At 30.2% G+C, this 23542-nt stretch overlaps 2 protein-coding genes across 2 annotated transcripts; both read left to right on the forward strand.

Annotated features, from left to right (window-relative positions):
• Positions 1 to 4197: 4197 nt before the first annotated feature.
• On the forward strand, positions 4198 to 14657 carry LOC145030093 (glutamine synthetase cytosolic isozyme 1-like). The gene is made up of 17 exons (XM_078978519.1): positions 4198 to 4260; positions 4359 to 4538; positions 4838 to 5038; positions 5567 to 5854; positions 5951 to 6082; positions 6200 to 6330; positions 11197 to 11236; positions 11367 to 11470; positions 11640 to 11688; positions 12950 to 13056; positions 13206 to 13293; positions 13408 to 13536; positions 13645 to 13719; positions 13823 to 13876; positions 13970 to 14007; positions 14091 to 14250; positions 14446 to 14657. The coding sequence occupies exons 1-17, from the start codon at positions 4198 to 4200 to the stop codon at positions 14596 to 14598; spliced, it is 1992 nt and encodes a 663-aa protein (XP_078834645.1). The 3' UTR covers positions 14599 to 14657.
• Positions 14658 to 20205: 5548 nt separating this feature from the next.
• On the forward strand, positions 20206 to 21563 carry LOC145031650 (uncharacterized). The gene has a single exon (XM_078980250.1). It carries the CDS (start codon positions 20316 to 20318, stop codon positions 21471 to 21473), a length of 1158 nt encoding a protein of 385 aa, XP_078836376.1. The 5' UTR covers positions 20206 to 20315; the 3' UTR covers positions 21474 to 21563.
• Positions 21564 to 23542: the final 1979 nt, after the last annotated feature.

Consider the following 23542-nt stretch of genomic DNA (forward strand, 5'->3'; position numbering starts at 1 on the left):
GTATGAGCTTAGATAAAATCTTATCGAAGCATCACGTATCAGAAATATGAACTTTGGTAAGAAAGTCAATAAGTATTGATTTCTAGAAGTCCAATTATTTTTTAGTACATGTCAAAGGTAGTGGGAGCATAAGTGTTATGCTGGTAAGGATATAATTACCATGTTGGTGGGAGCATTATTATTATGTTAAGCGTTGCAAGTTAGCAATATTAATTATAGAAAACAAAAGTTTCAATTTGCAAAGTTGGAGAGGTTTAAAAGTTGTTTTGCTATAATTAAGGGAGATAAATTTATACTTCGTTTAAAATCTAAAAGCTTAGATCGAGAAATTTTAATCAAATTTAGTCAAAGGACATATATGAATGTTATGTTGAAAAGGTTCAACATAAGGAATTCTATATATGACAATATTATAGCAAGAGACTGGTAAAGTATCATGTCTTTATGTAAGACATTATGTAACATATCCCATACGCTTCGGGTATAGGATCAATTACATATGTTGTATTATTTGACCGTTTTGTCTTTTCCAAATACCTAGGGCATCAAGAGGGAAAAGGAATAGAACCATATATGACTAAATTAAGTTAAACAACTGTCAAGGACAATCTAAGGTTTGTTGATGATTTGTCGTTTGTGAGCAGTTGGAAGTATAGTAATGGATGGACCATATTGGAGTTATTATTAGTAGATAGGACTCTATTAAGAATGAGTTGTCATATGGGAAATATGGAAATGTTTCCATAATGGGAGTTGGATATTAAGAATCTATGTGTAGGTTAGAAACTTTTATGCAAGAAGGATGTTCAAAGGAATGTACTTTGAATTTGAGACTTCATATCTATGGAATTGTCTTGTAACAATCTCCAATAGAGCGCTTTGTAATCTCATTGGAAAAGTCTTTGTCACTTTGGTGCTATGTCATTACTAAAGGATCATTGCATAAAATGTTAGAATCTAACATATTCTAATATTGCTAAGAATTTGGTATTCGTACACTTGTGGTAAGGGTTGGGAATTGTGAAATGAGCATTAATTGGAAATGTGTTCAATTGATCTATTTCACAAAGTGAGGACCATAGGTAAACATAGTGCTTGGAGCATGGGATAACTAATGTTATAATTCAAGTATTAATTTGATTATCCGAAACATTATACAATGAATAATGTGTAATCAATATGGAGATTAAATAATAAGTGTTTTATTTATACTCAAAGTGTTGAGGCCATATTGGATTCGATTATTCTTGTGTTTCACTTTACATGTTTTGACTTCCAGAATAACTAGGTTATTCAAACATCCACAATCAATCATACTTTGGAAGTAGGTAATGAGGTAAGAGTGTCATGAATCCAACTGTAGATTGTCTTAAGCATTTAGACATAGCAAAAGTCTGCTATAATGTTCATGAGTACTCCTAAAATAAGATTTGAGTATTGGATCAAACCCACACTCACGTGAATCACTTCATGGATTTTATCACGGATGATTGTGAGACAATAATATCTTATATTCTTGAAACGGAGATACGTGAGTTGTAGTTTGCAATTCGGTTGCACATTAACATATGTAAAAGCACCAATAACTTGGTGTTATAAAACATATTATTGTGTGTGATTTGATGAGTAAGCACAAGCAAGCATTTGAGTTGAAGTTTATCTGTTCCTTTTACCCTAAGAGGGTTAAAAGCGATATTTGTGGGCCCCTCGATGATTTAGTGATGACACCCTAAGAGCTTGGCCAATCCTGGACTAAGTTGATGTGTTCAACTGAAGTCTATTGTCAGTCATCTTAAATCAGAAATCGGGAAACATCAAATGAATAGAGAGAATGATTATAATCCATGTCTCTGTTCATACGATATCTAGAATGGAGGAATATATGATCCCTTATCTAAAGGACGCGTTGCTAAAAAGATTAGAGTTCAACAACGGCTTTTGAAAGCTATGATTGCTAATCAGGATCTGAAGTCGTACTTGCAAAATAGTTATTTGACTTATCCAAGTGGAAGACTGTTGGATTAGGTGTCTAAGCCCATAACTATTTTGGTATGTACTTGAACTTATTATGAGCATGGTCCTTTTGGGTTGCCTTCACTCATGCAACTTGATAGGATGACAAGAGGAGAGAGAGTAGAATTTATTATACAAATAATAAATTCATACTCCAAATGGTTTTATTAATATATTACAAGATTAATATATTATTTGGAAATCATATTATTTAATTAGTATTGATCAGAAATTAATTTGGTGATCAAAAGAGATTGATTAAATTAAAGGGACTGATATTGCAAATCACTGATAGTTGCAGTTGGCTGATGTATCACCTTGGAATTAAGGTTGGACGAATTCTATGGGAAGCCCATAAGGAATTCGTCCAAGGGTAGTTCTAGAAGGGGCCCATGGGCTGCTGTAAGGCCTAAGCAGTCACATTAGGGTTTCCACCTAAAACCCTAGCAGCCACAAGTATAAACAGATCCCATTACAAGGGTTTTTCGTCGAAGGCTTTAAGAAACCCTAGAGTGGTCGAAATCCTCCTCTCTCCAACATCATCCTTTGCATTGAGTGTTTGCGACTCCATTAGAGGTGCAACACTTGGTGCACTAGGCTTTAAGAAGTCAAGATCAAGAAGGATTAAACTTGTTATTGCTACATAACTAGAGAGGTAAATTTTCTAACCCTAATCATATGTGATTCTTGGATTTGGTATGCTAGAATTAGGGTTTATGCTTTGGTATTCATAGTTGTATGTTAATTATAGAAAAACCTAGATCAAAGCAATTAGTGTTGCATGTACACCATAGGAATGATGTTATGCTCATAACCCAACAATTTTGTTATGGGTTATTAGACTCGAGTATATGTTACATGATTTCGTGATATGCTACTATTACAAATTTTGGGATCAGTTAAATGTTTAAGTTTAGCGGTAAAGGTTATACACCCTAATTTGTCGAGAATTTTTGACTGGGCTAAGGACTTACGAGGTTAAGTTGTTAAGTGATTGTAATTAGAAATTTGATTAGTTTAGTAACAAATGAGTGATCAGGTAATTGATCATTGTGGTTGATATAGTTGTGAGTTTAGACAAGTTCTAATGAACTTGATATGTATTCCAACTTGGCTTGGACAAGTAATGGATTGGAAAGCGGTAAAGAGCTTGATGTTGGAATTATAGTTAGCCTTTACTAACTAACCCAGTAAGTAACTCTACTCTAACACCGGATGTTTATTGATGTGTATTGTTACATGAATATTAGAATTTAATATATTGTGATATTGTTATATTATGTATCGTTAAAATGATAAAATGTTGTAGTCTGATGAAATGAATTCAGGTGATAGTTGGTTTATGGAACGAAAAATGAATGTTAGATACTTACTCTGGATAGAGAATCCCTAAAGGTGTGGTATTGAAAATGGTGAAATATTGGTTAGTTTGAAAATATTGTTATGTGATTGCTTTTATAGTAAGTGAAAACAATAGATAATTAGTACAAACTTAAATAACATATCAATTCTGATGTATATATTGGTTGATAAGTTCAATTACTAAATAGTGCTACATGTTATTATATTATTGTAGTTGTTATTGCGGAGATTTGGAAGTTTGATTGTGTCCAGTTGTAAGAGTTTGTAATATTTAGCATCTTTTCTTAGGTTTCGATTTAGTCGTTGTAATTCTAATTTCAGAATATTATTTAATCTTAGGTATGCAATTTTGAACTGTCGACTTAGGATTCCTTTCTAGTGCTTCTTCGATACCTATATATAGGAGTACTAGTAAGTAGAGAGGCAAGAGTTTTTGGGTCATAGAATAGTTATGCACAAGCTTTGTACAAACTGTTCTCTCAAACCTCTAATGAAATAAGATCTTATTTACAACTTTGTGTTCATCCAAATCTTTTACATTTTCATATGATATTTTCATCTTAGAATCTATCGTTCCTTTAAATTCTATAAAGTGGTATCAAAGCAGGAAATTTTGTAAGCAATTTTCAGATCTAAAATTTTTTCAAGTTCTTTGTGTTCTTATTTTTGTTATTTTGAATTTTTCGATTGTTCCGCATTTTGCAATATTTCATTGAATTTTAATCAAAAACTTTTAGTTCAAATAGTTTGATTTTTGGTTTGAAATTTGTTTTAGCTTACAAATCTGATTCTAATCTCCATTTCTGTTGAATTCTCTTGAAAATGTCAAAAGAAGATTCTCACCCAATTTCATTCGATCTTCATGGTGGAATTGTTCTAAAAATTGTATATCGGTTCTCTTTCTAGAAGACTATGAAGTCTGGGCTTTTCATTTTGAGGACTATGTTCTTGGTATTGAAAATCATGGCTTAAGAATCTAGCAGGTGATTGAAGATGAACCATACAAAGTAACAAAAACTCAAGAAGTTGTTACTTCTCAAAAGATATTTGATGAATTGGTTGGAGATAAGGTTATTGTTACTCAAGAAAAGAAATTGGTATTGTGTAATCTGAAGGCATTCAAAATTTTGAGGTTTTCTCTTCCTCCAGATACCTTTCGTTTGGTAAGTTCTTGTGAAACTGCTCATGAAATTCAGATTTGATTGAAAGAATTATACTCATGTGATGAGGATTTACTTCATCCAAATCAAACAACACTTTTATTTTAATTTGTCTCATTTGAACAAAAATTAGACGAATCTATTGAAAAAACTATTACTCATTTTAACCATTTATTAAGTAGAATGATGAATCATTAGTTGAAGAGAACATATATTGAACATAAGGTTACTTTCCTGAATGAATTGAGATCTGAGTGGAAACATATTGTTTTTACTATTAAAGCTCATGAACACTTTAAGAGCTACTCTCTTGCCAAACTGGTGGAATTCTCAAATCTCATGAAAAGGAAGTTTTGAAAGAAGCAAAAAGTATTCCTAATGCAGGTCCATTAGCTTTTGTTGCTAATTCTAAAGGATCTAAAGCCAAACCATCCAAGGTGAATCAAGAAGATTATGATTCTGAAAGTCTTGATGATGAACAAGGTTGTAAAACTCATTACTCGGTACCTGTCCGGCCGACTATCGAGTAACGAGTACGCAGGAGTACTCGAGGAGTACTCGGATTTGGTAATTCATGTAGAAATATTTTTAGAGAAATTATATATGTTAAAATCAAAAGTTTATTGAAATATAAAAAAAATAGATACATGTGAATACACAAAAACAAAAAAACATATAATGGTTTCACTTCGTGAATAATTGTTGAAATTTACGATATATATGTAGTAATAATCACATGTGTGTGTTAAATAATAAATCATTAAGTATATTGTTGAATGGGTTTTACAATACCACTCAGTTTAGTAAGGAGCCAATCTGAGAGTACTGAGGATTCTGCAACTCGCCTCGGCAAGGGGCCGAGTAGCGAGTACTCGGAGGAGTAATCGAACAACTCGACAAGTTTTACAACAATGATGATGAATTTATAAGTGAAATCAGAGCACTCATGGTCAACAATCCCAAAAAAAAATTCAAGAAAAAAATAATCAAAATACAAAGGCAACAAGTTTAATGGAACCTTTAAAACTTAGAACTATATATCTGAGAAAGAAAAAGGGGAAGGTTACAGGAAGTTTCAAAAAGATGAAGAGAATGTTGAGAAGAAGTTGCTTGGAGTCTCTGGTTACGACTGTAATTACTGTCATGGAAAAAATCATTTTTCTAAGGAGTGTATGCTGAGAAAGATGCATGAGAAGAATGAGGATATTAAAGATGAAGCTTACTATACTCATAAAATAGAAGAGCTTCAAAAGTCAAATGGTATTGGAAAGGCACTAATAGTTGAAGAAGATGCATATGATAGTGATGAAAGAGTTGAGGTATGGTCAACAAATTTCGAAGATGAAGAAGTCTAGAAGCCTACTCATGGAAAGGGATTTGTTGTGAAAGAAGATAAGAGTTGTGTTGGTCGAAAGTGTCTGATGGTCAGAAGTACTAATTCCGAAAGCCGAGAATACTTCACTGACGAGGGTGCTAAATCGAAAGCGTGTTACGCAACCAAAAGTGTCAAAGAGAATGCAAGTGAATGTGAAAAGGTGATAAACAAGGTACATTCTATTCATAAGTCTCTTAATACTCCTGTTACTCGTTATGATTCTGAACTAACTTAATTGTGTGCTACAGTTTCCAATTTAAGTGAATGTATAAAGCAATCTTGTATTAAGAATTCTGATCATGATGATAGCTTTAGCAGGGAAACTTTCAGAAGTGAAGAGAAAATGATGAAAATAGAATCCCTTAACATAGAAATCACTAGGCTTCAAGATAATGTTATAATTTTGAAAAGAGACAATAGGTTATTGACTCAGCAACTTAATATTTTTTATAGCAAAATGTTTATACAATAATGTTACTCAATTCTATCTTAATCGTGATATCGGTGAAAAATTGCATAAGATGATTCTTCCATTTCTTGAATTTAAAGAAGATGAAATTGATTCTGATTGTTGTAAATGTGAATATGTGATTTCATCAGATGAATTTTTGCATGATTCTTACAGGATTGGACTTGAAAAAGTTGAGGAATTTATCAAATCCAAAGAAGATAAATTGATGAACAATATTTAAACTAAAGAAGATAATAAAAAACCATTTCAAACAAAATTCAATTGAGAAATATAACTTGTTATGCCAAAAATTGAAATCGGAAGAAAATCTTTTTAATGAAAATACTTCTGATTTTGATGAAAGCGAAATGAGTGAAATTTCTGTTGAAGATGAAGTTGAATATTCTTCTTTTGTGAAAGATATTAATGAACTGAGTTTTTTTTTCTCAATTATGCCATTACATTTACAATTTTGTTGCAATATCAACCAATTGACCAATTTAGGAGATGTTATTATAGTTTAGAAGTCAACGAAAAGGGCAATAGTTCAAGCCCACTTACAACTCAACGAAAAGGGCATAGTCACCCTTTCAGGAGATATTATTGTGGTTTAGAAGATAGATTTATACAACAAATAAATAAAAAGACATACAAGGTCGATTTAGTGGTTCAAACTCACTAAACATCTCCCGCATCGACGTTGTATGGGTCTGCATTTACTTGTTGTACACATCGAGCTTCTAAATCACAATAATATCTCCTAAGTACGCCCTTTTCACTGACTTTTAAGTGAGTTTGAATCACTAGATTGACCTTCAGACACCATTTGTGAAGAAATAATCTTACGATAATTAAACATTAAACATTATAATAAAAAGTGTCACCTAAATGGGTGAGTACACATTTTTGCTGACTTTTAAGTGAGTTTGAACCATTTGATCGGCCTAAAAAGATATGTGGAATTGGGTTCAATGCAACACCTATATTTGAAACTCATTCCTACATCATAAGATTCTACATAGCTTCCACATCACAACATTGTCTTGTCATGTATTTGGTAATTTGTTGTATTGATGGTAATTAGCCAATTGGTTAACATTGCAACAATTTTTGGTTGATATTGCAACAAATTTTTAAATATTGCGACAATTTTGTTGATATTAAAACAATTTTTGTTGATATTGCAATGTCAACCAATTGACTAGTTACCATCAATCTAGCATGTTACGAAATAAATGATATGACAATATTGTGATGTAGAAGCCATGTCAAATCTTATGTGGTAGTATTGAGTTTTAAATATAGGTTTTGCATTGAGCCCAATTTTACATATATTTTTAGATCGATCCAGTGGTTCAAAATCACTTAAAAATCAGAGAAAATGGTGTACTTATCCTTTTAGGTGATACTTTTTATTCTAATGTTTAATGTTTAATTCTCATCGGATTATTTCTTCACAAATGACGTATAAAGGTCAATCTAGTGATTCAAACTTACTTAAAAGTCAGTGAAAATGTCGTACTTACCTTTCAGGAGATGCTATTGTGGTTTAGAAGCTCGATTTATATAACTATATGAAGACCTCTACAAGGTCAATACATGAGATGCTTATTGAGTTTGAACCACTACATCGACCTTGTTGGGGTCTTCATTTATTTGTTGTACAAACCAAGCTTCTAAACTACAATAACATTTCCTGAAAGGATGATTATGTCATTTTCGTTGACTTGTAAGTGAGTTTGAATCATTGATCTGAATTTCATTTACTTGTTGTACAAATCGAGCTTCTACTTCTAAACCATAATAATATCTCTTGAATCGGTGAGTTGGTTGATGTTGAACAAAATTGTAAATGTAACAACATAATTTAGAAAAAAAAAAACTGGTGTTACAATCGAAATTTTATAGTAATATAGTGACTTTTTACAATTTGAAACTTAGTGTCAAAATCAAAATTTTAGTAAACTTAGCGATTTTATTGTAATTCGGGAAACCTGGTTACCGAGAGAACAGAGAATACCGGTCATTTGGTTGATATTGCAACAAAATTATATATATAGCGACATAATTGAGAAAAAAATAACTCGTAAAAATCAAAATTTTACGGTAATATAGTGACTTTTTTACAATTTATCTAAACTGAGTATTATTGTATTTATTAATATTTACATAAACTAAGTAACAAAAAAACAAATAAAGTGGTTGAAGATTTGGGTGTATTCATTAAAGTGAAGGCATTCTACATTTCTACTCTATAAAATGCAACTCCCCTTCCAAATCCCCCAATCCAGAAAACATAGAAGATGTCGAGGGTAACAGATTTCATCAATCTCAACCTCAACCCCTCCACCATCATTGCAGAGTACATTTGGTCAGTTATTTTTATTTTTTTTTATTGCAAATTGTTAGCTTTCAAATCGCAGTATTAATTTATTTTCTGTTTATTTCTTGTAAATTATAGTAGTAAAGTTATGATTTTGTTTGACAAGGAAACGAATGTGTTTGACATGTTTTATGTCAGCGAGCATCAATATAATACTACTATTATAATCTTTTAATGAGTGTTTTGCTAGGAAATTACGATCAGTAGATAAGATAATCAATCATCAATGTATAAATGATCAAATACATAATACTTATAACATATGTGTATAAATTTTATAATCAAAATGCATTGTTCATACAAATATACATTTTTATTTATGTTTTAAAGTAGAAAGAGTTATACCACTCATTATATTTTATTTTTACAACTTAAAAATAGAAAATTGTTTATATAGTTTTTTTTTTTTTTTTTTTTACAACTTTGATACAAAACTCTTATTGTAACCCATATCGTTGCGATAATGCGATATAGTTTAATAAGTGTTTATGTATATTGTAGTCCAATTTCTCTTCTCCATAAAGACTTTTTAAGAAACAATCTTGGACTTTACCTTCATCTTATAAAAACATCAAATACAACGTCATCAAAAACAATTTCTTATTTAACAAGACTATAAACTATTATTATTTTTTCATAAATTTGCTTAATGAGCATATTGACTATATAAATTATTGTTTTAACAAACTTGTTTAATGATAACATTCACTATAAAATGATATTTTCACAAAATTTGTTTCGTAATACTAATAGTATTGTTTGCAATACTTTATCTGGAAATGTATACGTGGAGACGATAAAGTTATTCATTACATGGCAACTTACCAATGACACATGTTAACTTAGTACAAAAGTGGTTGCCAAGTGTTTCTTCGGTGCACGCATGTGTAAAAATAAATATGACAAAATAGTGAATATTTATTTTAGAAAATATAGTAGTAAAATCATTTTTTTGAGATTTTTATTACAATTTTATAATGAAGTCATCAGAATTCAAAAGACTCATTTATCACAAGAAAAGTTAATTAAAAATACAACTTTTCATATATATTCAAAAAAAAAAAAATATGTTTAATTTATCTAAAAAGTTATTACGATTCTTTTTAAAAGCCACTCATAATTCTATATATTTTTTTTTCATAAAAAACTGTTTATATTAATTTTTTTCGAACAACATCATTTTGTTTTCCAAGATACAATGTAACTTCTGACCAAACACTACAACCAAAGAATTTTGATTTTATATAATTTGAAAATACCAAATCAATCCACTTTTTCATTTTTAATTGCTTTTTTTATTGGTTTGTTCATTAACATTTAAAATTTAACAAAAACATGCGAATTCTTAAAATCTAATTCTAGACAAGGCTGCATGCTTAATATTTTAGTTTCATAGAAATAAATATTATTTTAATTTATAACATATTTACTTAATTAAACATATAATAAAATGACATAATTTTTGTATTTTGGTTCTGTTCAATTTTTTGTTTCTTACATAAAAAACCAAAATGAACGAAAAGAATATGTTTTTATTAAACAAAAAACCAAACTGTTGGTTTTTCGATTTCATTTTTTTTTTCTATTTTTTTCTGTATATTCCTATTAACCACCATCATATATTTATTTTCAATCACAAGATATCCAACATATCTAATAAAGTAGAATCATGATTTGAAAACATATACAAAAGTATCCTCAAAAATAATATTTTCTATAATTTTTTGTCAATCACAAGATGTCAAGACATCCAACATACTTGAAATTAGAGAAATAAAAGTTGGTGGTTAATATGGATGTAAAAAAAAATCAAAATCAAAACTGTAATTAAAGGTACCAAAAAAAAAAAAAACAAGAAAATTCAAAACCAAAAAGACCAAACTATTTTAAAAAACTGATTATTTTTTTCGATTCAGTTTTATTTCTTATATATAAAAACTAAGAAAAAAAATGAACATAACAAAAGTACCAAAAACTGTCATTTTATGTTTTACCAAAAGCATATGTTTGTCTCGTCTTGTATTATATTTTAGAAAATTACATGTTTTTATTAAATTTTAGCAACATTGTTGGTAACAAACAAATAAAAAGAACCCAGATAACAAAAAAAAACTAATGGTTCGATATTTCCAAAGTAAAAAACTTTTTGTGATCCAGTTTTTGTTTTTAAAAAAAAAAATGAAACCATTCTCATCATAATGGCTATGTGGACGGATTCAATTTGCTTGATACAAAACTTTTGATGCGGTGTAACGGTGTTAATTACTTCTTTTTGGAGTTCATGAAATTTGTGGAGTTCGTTAATTCTTTTGTTTTTACGTAGGTTGATATATTAACATTAATTCTCTAACATGTTATTCTGCTTTTTTTTTTTCTATTGTTTTTAAGTTTCGCATTATTAAATGTTCTTTCATAATACAAATTAACTTTTCTTTAATTTTTTTCATCATAGGATTGGTGGATCTGGCCTCGACCTCAGAAGTAAAGCTAGAGTAAGCTCTCACGTTCAAGGAAAATCACGCAAAAGAAAATTTGTTATATCCTCTAATAAAATTATTTTACAAAAATATATAAAATTATCTTGAATCATTATGTAAATAATTTTTTTTTTAATGCTTTAAGACACTTTCTACACCGATCGACGATCCACAAAAGCTTCCAAAATGGAACTACGATGGAAGTAGCACCGGTCAAGCCCATGGCAACGATACCGAAGTGATCTTACAGTGAGTGCACTAACATAACCCTATATTTTCCAAATTAAACCAACAATTTAATTTTAATTTAATTCTAATTTTTTTTTTTTTTTTTTTATTTTTATTTTTTTATATAAATATATATAAATAAATTTCGGCATCTAACCAGATTTATGATTAATTTGAAATGAGTGAACAGCCCACAAGCAGTTTTCAAGGATCCTTTCAGGAGGGGCAACAATATTTTGGTAAGTAGTTTGTGATTTTGTGAATATTTTCGTAACAATTATCAGTATCATCAATATTACATATAGAAAAATAGAAAAAGAAAATGTTATTTTATCTTTTGTTGTTGTCTAATTTTCCATCTTAATTCTTTTTCTTGTTTTTGATACATTTATTTTTTGATATTTGTCTGATCTACTGAATATAAGAATGGATAAGAACAAAAAGGATATTTGATTTTTTGAAAAAAAAACATTATACTCGACAACATTACCTTGAAGAACACAAAAATAGATAATTATGATAGTCATTTTTGTACATGTCATCAATTACAAGGTACAAGAATTTTGTATGTTTATCAATAAACATTATAATTCTATAAAATATAAGGCAATGGAAAATAAAAGATCTTCCTATTTTATCATATTATTATATCTTCTTGCCTAGTAAATGATTGAAATGTGTAATGCAATTGAAATGTGTAATGCATTATTTTTTTCCTCGTCTCATCATTTGATTTTAACACTTCAAGATTTGGTGAATATGAAAATAAATATGAATATTTAGTAGAAGGATATTGAACCTCTCTTAGGCAATATACAACCAGATTTTGGTATTTTTATGGTTTAACTGTTTTTTTTTATTTAATTAATAAAAAACGGATTTTTTTTTAAACTGAAATTTCAACTATGGATAGAATCCCCCTGTCTGCATGACATCTTATGTAGTTCCTAAAATAAAACTTAATTTCTGATTGAGAAATTAAATTGATTTTTACTTTTTATGCCTATAAATGTTTCTACCCAATAAAAATGTTATAATTTTATATTTTATTTAACTAACTCATTAAGAGTATATTAAGAATATATCAAATAAAATAAAATTGAATTGTGATTTTTCATAATTTTACTGGGTAGGAATAATAATAAAAATAATTGTAGGCATAAAAGGTAAAATGTTATATAATTTCTCTTTTTGAAATGAATTCTCATTTACTAAATCCTATATGTACAAAATGTTTAACCGGTAAATGAGAAAGTCATTTTAGGAAACAAGATGATATTTTATAGAATACACATGATGCCATATAGTTAAGAGATAAGACATATTAGTTAAGAGGTATGTTGGAATTTTTAAAAGACAAATAATTTTCATTGATCGAAATAAAATATATGGGTTGAATTAAAATCTAGTGACTTTTTATATATATTACCATATATAAAATATACTGTTATTTTAATACATGTTACCATAAAATATATTCTTATTTATTATATCGTGAAGGTCTTGTGCGATGCATACAACCCACTTGGGGATCCAATCTATACAAACAAAAGATTCGATGCAGCCAAAATTTTTGGCCATCCAGATGTCGTAGCAGAAGCTCCATGGTAGTTCTTATATTATTTAAATTCATATCATCTTTTTCCAACATACTTTGATATAATTACTTTATGTAATGCTTCAAAAACTATTATTAATTAAGATGTTATACAAATAATGTCCTCAATATCTACAAATAACCTTATTTGCTTTATAGGTTTGGACTTGAACAAGAGTACACCTTGTTGCAAAAAGATACCAAATGGCCTTTGGGCTGGCCTATAGGAGGTTTCCCAAGACCTCAAGTAAACACCAATAGTTTTTATTTAATTTTTCCTCGATCTTTTAACATAATTTTTATTCTATTATACTTTTTAGCTTTTGATTCTTCAAACATTCATTTACTATGTTGCAATTAGGGTCCATATTATTGTGGGGTTGGTGCTGAAAAAACGTTTGGACGTGACATTGTTGATGCTCACTACAAGGCATGTCTTTATGCTGGTATTACTATAGGTGGAGTCAATGCTGAAGTTATGCCTGGTCAGGTAAATTAATTATATATTCTTTAAGTTTGAATAAAATCGTAAACTTTAGAATTTCATTTTGATTCAAGAAATTATATCTAATATGTATATTTTTTCCAAATGTGAAAGTGGGAGTTTCAAGTGGGGCCTTCAGCCGGAATAACTGCTGCTGATGAGCTATGGGTTGCTCGTTATATTCTAGAGGTGATTCAATCATTTCTTCAAGATTTACGTTTACATCTTTTGAAAACTCTAGATTAGTTTGTAAGTTTTTGATCAAAGAATGTTTATGATTATGATTTAACAGCGGGTTGCTGAAATTGCTGGAGTGATTGTCTCGTTTAATCCAAAACCAGTTCCGGTTAGATTTATGTTTTGAAAACCCTACTTCATATATTGTTTTTTAAACATAGGTAATCATTTTTCATCTATGGTTTTTAAATAATTGCAATAGGGTGATTGGAATGGAGCAGGAGCTCATACTAACTATAGGTATATATATCATATACCAATTGTTACTTTTATATAGATAATAGTTTAGCTAGGCTAATATTATTATGTGTAAAAAATATTAGCACAAAATCAATGAGGAAAGAGGGTGGATATGAGGCTATCCAAAAGGCTATTGAAAAGCTCGGGCTTAGGCATGAAGAACACATTGCTAGTTATGGCGAAGGCAATGAACATCGTCTCACTGGTCTTCATGAAACCGCTGACATCAACACATTTTCTTGGGTACGAGAAATAAAAAAATCTTTGCCTTTTAACTTTTTAGTAAGATATAAAAGGTTATACCATAAAATTTATCGATAAATGTAAGAAGAACTATTACCAAGAACTCATCTGCAAGTCATTTTTGTTGTCACAACAAGTATAATCGAGATAGTTTGATCGTTAACATATTTGTGAGATATATTTTGTGTTTCACAGGGAGTTGCAAAGCGTGGTGTGTCTATTCGGGTAGGGAGAGAAACTGAGAAAGAAGGAAAAGGGTATTTTGAGGACCGAAGGCCCGGGTCGAATATGGATCCGTATGTGGTTACCTCTATGATTGCTGAAACCACCATCTTGTGGAAGCCTTGAGTTTGTTCTTTGGTTTGGAGTTGAACTAATAATGTTTGTCGTTTCTAGTCTTAAATAAAGTGGGCTTTGTCCCATATGTCACCTTTTTTAAAGATTGATTTGTGGTGCAAACAAATAATAAATGGAATATCATACATGTATTTTTCTATTATGACGGAAGCTAGGTCAAAAGGGAAAGTTTTCAATAATTTAAGAAATCATATTTTATTTCTTACATTGCATTGACCAATATACAATACGGCCTTTTGGCTATTCCATTAAAAAACTTAAGTGTTTAACATTCAAAAGGCTTTATATTCCTTATACTTACCACTTTGTCTAATCTTATAAGGAATATCAAATTCAAATCTGAACACACATATTAGATGCATACATAAATTAAATAATTAAACATTAAAATAAATTAAAGAAAAGATAAGATGAATATTAAAGGAGTCATTTCAAATTAAATAAGGATAAAAACCGGTTTGAATAGGCCGGTCGACCCGGTTGGATCGGGAACAGGGGGACAGAACGATTCAACTATCACCAATTTTGTGTTGATTTCTAAACGTTGATTGAATCGTTCGGTTTTTAGAAAATTCCAGTTGAACTGATTAAAATAAATTGGTTAAACCGAATAAAAACATATAGAAAAGAACCATTTGTATAATAAACTTTGGTGATTTTTTTTTTTCAAATATATTTAGTTTTTTCTAAATAAAAACACATAGTAAATGTTATAAAGTTTTTTAAAATGTTTAATTGTATTCATCTAAAACTATATTTTTGTTTCGGTATTATACTTTTTTTTTTTAACGTATATAGATTGACATTAAATAATAAAACTTATGGTTATGTGTTATTTTAATGTATTTGGATTAATATAAAACTTATTTTTATGAGTATTTTTAATGTTTTAACTTTTAAATGTCAATTTCCTAATATATATATATATATATATATATATATATATATATATATATATATATATATATATATATATATATATATATATATATATATATAAAAGTTATAGAAACTGGTTGATCCAACGTTCAAACCGGTTAAATCGAAAACCAAACACCATATTGGTTCAATTAAAAAACCAATTTTTAAAACATTGGTCAAATCCACAACCAAATATGTCCATAAAAACATTCTTTGTATATCGTTTTTTAAAAGGACTAAAAAGGCATTCTTTGTATATGGTTTTTTAAAAGGACTAAATTCACACATGTGTGTTAAATAGAAGAATTATTTTTGCGGTCTACTCTAAACGTTAGGATGAAAGATAGAGAAAAGTAGTAGAAATATAGCCGTCATTTCCATTTTCCCATATACATTAATAATCCCTTCATTAGGTTCAAGTGCGCAAGTTTGGTCTCTTAAAATTTAAAATATATTATAGATTGTTGTTTTATAACAAATCAACAACCAACTATTTCAGATTTCCAATTAAACCATGATTTTTCTTGTTCACTCCTGCCCCTTTAAAATGACACTTTTAAGTAGTTTTAACCATAACTAGGCAAGAGTAAGTTCCTTAACTAGAAGACACTTTTCATGAAGGACTAAAAACTGAAATGTTTTATAAGGCGATGAAAATTTACATATTCAAGCATAATCCAGGGACTATTATTTTAATTGTGAAAGTTTTGTTCCATCTCGTCACTTTCCTGTGTGTAATCTATCCAACGTCACCATTCAAGATTCTAAGAATTAGCATTTACGTGTTAAATTACAGTATCTATTATAAACAAATCAACACTCGCGCTTTTACATATGAACGCGTCATGAATGATGAATGGAAGATTTCAATGTCAAATGCAAGAAACATCCACGTTTATTCAGGGTGTCGTATCACTGAAGGCTAGATTATATATATACATATAATTCAGTAGTAATACCTTCATCGATATCAATTCTATTTCTTCCATCTCAGATTTCTCTTCACATAAAATCTTAATCAGGGTTTCCATTCTTTTTGTAATTATCGATGGCTGTAGTATTTGAGACTGCATTACAACTTGTATTGGGTGAATTAAAGGAAACAGTACATGTTGTAGGGCAGATTATACAAACTCACAGATTCAAAAGCATTCTCAAACGCCTTGAAAAAACCCTACAAAGAATCGAGCAGGTATTTTATGAAAGCTGGAGGTTAAGCAAGGTGTTGGATCGTCCTGAGAAAGAGACGATAAAGTTCATCTCTTTTCTGTGGAATGCCATTGAGATCGTTGTCAAATGCTCCAGCATCAAGTATCAGACCATGAACAAAAAAGTTCTTCATTCAAATAAGCTGACGCGTTTGAACAACGAGCTCTTGAGGTTCTTCCAGATTCATGTGCAGGCGAAAACGATGAGGAATTCAATTAGGATTTACGGTTTGGCAGACAATTCAGTTGTTAACTTTTCTTCTGCCGGTGGATATTCGAGTACATGTAGTGTTTATCCTGGTCAACTACTCAATCTTCCATTGACAGATTCTTTCGCTAACCTAACAAGTATCAGATTCGAACATGTTTCATTTTCTTCCTCTATTCAACCACTCTTCATTTTGCCATCTCTTCAAAAACTTTCCTTTGTTATGTGTGAGATAGGTGATGCTTTGATGAACGGCGTCACAGAATCAAATCTCACAGATCTGGAATTTGATTGTTGTTATGATCTGAGGGAACTACCTTTAGGAGTATGTAATCTTGTTCATCTCCAGAATCTCAGCATCACCAATTGCCATGAGCTGGATGCTCTTCCTAAAAATTTGGGTAATCTTTCCAAGCTTCAGATTCTGAACCTCCATTGTTGCACAAAACTACAAGAATTACCAGAATCAATTGGACGTCTTCATAATCTGAGCTTCCTTGATCTATCTGATTGTTTGAGTATAAGTCTATTACCAGATGAAATTGGGGAACTATGTAGCCTGAGAGTGGTTAAGATGAGCGGTGTCCATGGGTTACCGGAGTTGCCGGAGTCCATGAGCAAATTGTTGCAGTTGGAAGAAGTGATATGTGATGAAGAGACGTCGTATTTGTGGATGGATTATGAAAGTGATCTGAATAATTTGAAGATAAACGTTGTTGAAGATGACAGGCTTGAAAGCTTTATGAAAATTGTTCACTGATCAGTTCTCTTGATCCTTCATTGTCATTCAAACTGTAAATTGTGGGATTGTTCTTTAATTAACTTGAAGACTACTGTAAGTTTAAAAACTAATTAACTAAAGAATCTATATATACGTATATTCATCAATCAAAGATATATTAGATGTTTATGTTTAATGCTCTTGAGAGCCATAGCCATATCTACAATCCTTCATGTTATGAGTGTAATCTTTTTAGAGATGTCATTTTGTTGGTTTAATCTATGGCATATAAATTATATCAAGTATCGTATTTGCACTCTCATAATTATATTAGTTATACGATAAATCAAATTAACTAATCTAAACTTATATAGGGCTATTTTGTTCCTTTTATTTGGAATGCTACTCAAAACATAGCATGCATTAACATGCCCTCTCCTAAAAGTCCTCATTACCAATCTTGTAAAAAACATTCGACGTTAGTTAGTCGGTAGACTGCGGTTAAGGGATTAATCGGTTAGACGATAATTAACGGAGACCATAAATTGCTAATCCGTTGAATTTTAAAAAATTTAATATCTTTAATATCATAAAAAAGTTTGTAAATACTACTAATATCATAACAAAACATGTTAAACTTCACGATTGATATTTTCTTTCAAAATTCAAAATTTTCATTCGATATTCCATTTCACTATGTTATGTATGGAGTTCGTAGTCTTATGAATAATACCAACTAATGAGTCGTTCCAATTCACTTCTCTCCTCTGTTACAACATAAGTCGTTCAAATCCCCGATGAAAATATTCCAAAACTTAAGTCATTAATAAATTGATGTTTTGTAACTTTTGTAAACATTCAAGTACTATATTTTTTTAGTATTGATGTCAAATGTTAGAATTAATCTATCTTTTGACATTTCATGCATTCTTCAATCGTTTAACATCACCCAATCTAGCTAGCATGTCAAAGCATGAAGTCACCGATTTTAGAAGAAAAAGAAGACATAAAAAAATAATTATCAACATTCTATTGCAGAAATAACCAATCAAGTAAAACACACCTTATCGAGATAAGATATAGTGATATACCAATCCGATTTATAAACGTGTTTATATCCTACACTTTTCAAACACCAACCATATACAAATTTCTTTTGAATTCTTGGTGAAAACAATACATTGGATAAATTAATTGTTTTTCGAGAGGTAACTTCCATACAAACCATACATTGGTGAACTCGACCTATTTACGGTATTTAGCAAAAAATCATCTTCAATAGGTTTCAATTTCTCGACTTGTTGCCACAAATCCGATCCACCATACACAATCGTGTATATAAAAAGACTCGAGAACAAGTGAAACATAATTCTGGACATATTTGTCAAAATTAAATAAAATATGGACTCGTTTTGGTGGAACTTGGTCCTTAGACTCTTATCGACTTCAACTTGTTCTAGTAGGATTATTATTAAATTTAACATGCCACTCATTCTTAAAATGGCCCCTTTTTGGCATCTCTAACAAAACAAAACCTTTGGATTTTTGTCGGAATTTCCATGGACATCAAATTTATGTTTCCTGCCAATTCCTTTGGTGTTTGAGTTAGTTTTCTTGTCTGAAACCCGATACGGAGTAGGATGGACCGGTAACTCCAGTTTGGAATGCACAATTTTCAAATAATAATAATAATAATAATAATAATAATAATAATAATAATAATAATAATAATAATAATAATAACAAAATTGGTTAGTTTACTTAATTTCTCCTTATATTTATGCATAATGTTTATATGTATATTTGTGTGTTCATATATAAATGGGTTATATTTAAACCCAAATCAAAGAAGGCCTTATTACAAAAAAAATTAATAACCATTACCTATTTACCTTTAATTTAATATTTGTCTTGACCAAACCTTATATCATTTTCAACAATCATCCTTATGTTACTGGAAATTTTCTCAAGATCCCCTTGTCCCTTGTCTTCAGTTAAACGTTATACGGTTAAGAAAATATAAAGTATCCATCAAAATGAGTGAAGGTTAAAATTTGAACTTAGCCCCCATTTGTCTTTGTTGTTATGGGATTTAAATTCTCCAAATAGGTGCCAGTTAAAATGATATGTGAAGTGATAGAAAACTTAATATTCTATCTTTTAATATAAATAAATACCCTTTTCAAATGGAATGTGCTTTTAAATTGACATGTTTAACCCCAAATAGGTGTGAGTTAGGTAGTGACGAATAAGAGGACTCAATTAGGAGAAACAACAGCATAAAGGACTAAAAAGTAAAATGAGATGTAAAGTGATGAAAATTTAAATATTCTATCATAATCCAAGGACCTTCCTTGTAGTTGTTTAAATTTTCGTTCCATCCTGTTTCTTTCCTCAATTTCCGACAGAAAACAAACCCTCGCACATTTACGTACCTTATATGAACGCGTCGATGGAAGGTTCAATCTCAACCTGCAAGAAACATCCTCGTTGATTTCGAATCAACTGCAGGCTAGATTACATATATATATACATGTTATTCAGTAGTAACACCTTCATCGAACTCAAATCTATTTCTTCAATCTCAGATTTCCCTTCACAGTTCACAAAAATTCTTAATCAGGCTTTCGACTTTTTTGTGTAATTATCGATGGCTGTAGTATTCCAGACTGCATTACAACTTGTATTGGGTGAATTACAGAAAGCAGTAGATGTTATTGGGCAGATTATACAAGCTGCCAGATTTAAACGGCTTCTCAAACGCCTTGAAAATACCCTTAAAAGCATCGAGCTTGTATTTTATGAAAGCTGGAGATTAAGCAAGGTGTTGGATCGCTCTGAGAAAGAGACGATAAAGTTCATCTGTTATCTGAGGAATGCCACAGAGATTGTTCTCAAGTGCTCGAGCATCAAGTATCGGACCATGAATAAAAAAATTCTTCATTCAAGTAAGCTGATTCGATTGAACAACGAGCTCTTGAGGTTCTTCCAGATTGATGCGCAGGAGAAAACGATGAACACTAATATGACGTATTCAATCGCGATTTCCGGATTGGAAGACAATTCATCAGTTGTTGCATTTTCTGCAGATGGATATTCGAGTACGTGCAGTGTTTATGCTGGCCAACTACTCAATCTTCCATTGACAGATTCTTTCGCTAACCTAACAAGTATCAGATTCGAACATGTTTCATTTTCTTCCTCTATTCAACCACTCTTCAGTTTGCCATTTCTTCAAAAACTTTCCTTTGTTATGTGTGAGATAGGTGACGCTTTTAAGAACAGTGTCACAGATCAGTCTCCTTATATTCCATCAAATCTCATTGATCTGGAATTTGATTGTTGTTATGATCTGAGGGAACTACCTTCAGGAGTATGTAATCTTGTTCATCTCCAGAATCTCAGCATCACCAATTGCCATGAGCTGGATGCTCTTCCTAAAAATTTGGGGAATCTTTCCAAGCTTCAGATCCTGAACCTCCATTGTTGCACAAAACTACAAGAATTACCAGAATCCATTGGAAGTCTTCCTAATCTGAGCTTCCTTGATATATCTGATTGTTTGAGTATAAGTCTATTACCAGATGAAATTGGGGAACTACGCAGCCTGAGAGTGGTTAAGATGAGCGGTGTCCATGGCTTACCGGAGTTGCCGGAGTCCATGAGCAAATTGTTGCAGTTGGAAGAAGTGATATGTGATGAAGAGACGTCGTATTTGTGGATGGATTATGAAAGTGATTTGAATAATTTGACGATAAATGTTGTTGAAGATGACAGGATTGAAAGCTTTATGAAAATTGTTGAGTAAGTTGTAGGACTCTTGATCCTTCATAGTTATTCAAAGTGTAAATTGTGGGATTATTCTTTAATTAAATATCTTGAAGAGTCAGAATTTTTATTCTCATGTGTTTTCATATTATAAAATCACTGTACGTATATTGTAAATTTAGAAACTAATAAAGAATCCATATATACATCCGATCAAAGATATATTAGATGGCTATGTTCCGTGTAATGCTCTTGAGAGCCATAGCCATATCTACAATCCTTCATGTTAAGAGTTTTAGAGATGCCATTTTGTTTATTTAAACTATAGATTATAAGAGATTTATCAAGTATCATATTTGTTCTCTCATAATTACAATAATTAAGGGTAAATTAAATTAACTAATCTAAGCTTATACCGGGCTATTTTGGTCTTGTTATTTGAAATGCTATTCAAAACATAGCACCCATTAACATGACCTCTACCTAAAAACTCACTCAATTCTTAGTAAGAAAACATTGAGTTAACCACTGCTATCAAAAATCGATTTCATACACGGTCACTAGTCGAAACGGTGTACATGCAATCGCCCGGTTTTCACGACCCTGACAAACATGATTATGTTTTCAATGATTCGCCTCCTTCCGGTAACAGCAGAGTGTGTGTGTGTGTGTGTGTTTGTGTGTTCTCCCTATCCTTAGGAGTTGTCTTAATTATTGATTAAATTGTGTATGTAGGATGCTAGTTGTCATTGTGACTCTTGCATGTTTGTATGGACCTGTATAGTGTTGTAGAAAACAGACAGTGGTGAGGCTACTCTTATACAAGGTGGGTCACTTGATCCACCTAAAATTTTCTTATTTATAAATCTTATATATAAAATTTATTTGGGAATTACATTTAATGCTTAAGTTATTCTATTTAAACTAACTATTGTATTATTGTATGCATAAATATGGACCAATTATTTTATTTAATTTAAGAAAATGATTAATATGTATTATTAAATTAAAGATAATTAAGAAGTACTATCTAATTTCATTCTAAGGGTATTTTAGACAATTGAGATAAATTTAAAAAAGAAAATTTCCATATTTTTTGGGATAGTTAACTCTATTGATTTTCAAAATTCTAATTTTTTCAGGATACATATTTCTATTAAAATGATATTCTATGAGAATGCCAACATTCTTAAAAAAGTAAAAACTTTATATAATAGTTTATGACAATGAAATACTCACTAATAACAAATAACAATATGTATATTATTCGATCTGAATATTCTAGCAGAATATATTATTACATATATTCCTATCATTCTATTGTAGGTTATTCTATCAGAAGAATAGCTTTTTTCTTGATCATCCATAAAATTAGACATTTAACGAAAATGACTGCCATTAATCAAATCATGTAAGAATAATATTCTCTGAGAATGCTTAGAATCACTTTCAAATTTACGGTATGTTCTTCAAGCATCAAATTCTATCAAAATAAAACCAAATTGTAGTTTAGATCCAACAGAATTGGAATTCATGATTCCATTCCAATAGAATTGGAATTCATGATTATACCACATTTATGTTTTCTTTCCCTTAGAGCACAATGTACTTCATAACTATCAAAATCACAATTATACATATTCTAATAGAATATATTGTTAATCCATTCTAAACGAATTACATCTAATAAAAATAGCCTTATGCTTGGAGTTGCATAATGAGCTGAACTCAAGTCTGGCAAATCCGTAAGAAACGCTTGAAAATCTGAAAACATGAAAAACAAATACATATTAGATCCAACGAAATCTCGCATATCAATAAATATACTTGGAGCTATAATCAAGATCTTGAAGGAAAAAAAAATTGTATCATATCGTGGATTCCAGCCCATCAACAATAATTCACTAATAACAACTCAAAGCATCCAAATCAAAACATTCTTAACGAATTATTAAACAAAAATACGATTACGAATTCAAATTCTGACAATGTTTGTACAATTAATTAATAAACCAAAAGTGCAATTATAACATCCTAATATTTAAATTATTTAATAGATACGTATTCTTAAAGAACACATTATATTGTATGTTTCATTTGTCAGAAAGT

Source organism: Lactuca saligna, chromosome 2, assembly GCF_052625555.1.
Source record: "Lactuca saligna cultivar CGN05327 chromosome 2, ASM5262555v1, whole genome shotgun sequence".
Taxonomy (NCBI): Eukaryota; Viridiplantae; Streptophyta; class Magnoliopsida; order Asterales; family Asteraceae; genus Lactuca; species Lactuca saligna.

Coding starts and splice junctions, on each gene's coding strand:
- LOC145030093 (XM_078978519.1), top strand. CDS start 4,198: ATGTCAAAAGAAGATTCTCACCCAATTTCATTCGATCTTCATGGTGGA. Junction 5,855..5,950: donor ATAGTGATGAAAGAGTTGAG/GTATGGTCAACA, acceptor GTTGGTCGAAAG/TGTCTGATGGTCAGAAGTAC. Junction 6,331..11,196: donor ATTTTGAAAAGAGACAATAG/GTTATTGACTCA, acceptor TTTTCATCATAG/GATTGGTGGATCTGGCCTCG.
- LOC145031650 (XM_078980250.1), top strand. CDS start 20,316: ATGGCTGTAGTATTCCAGACTGCATTACAACTTGTATTGGGTGAATTA.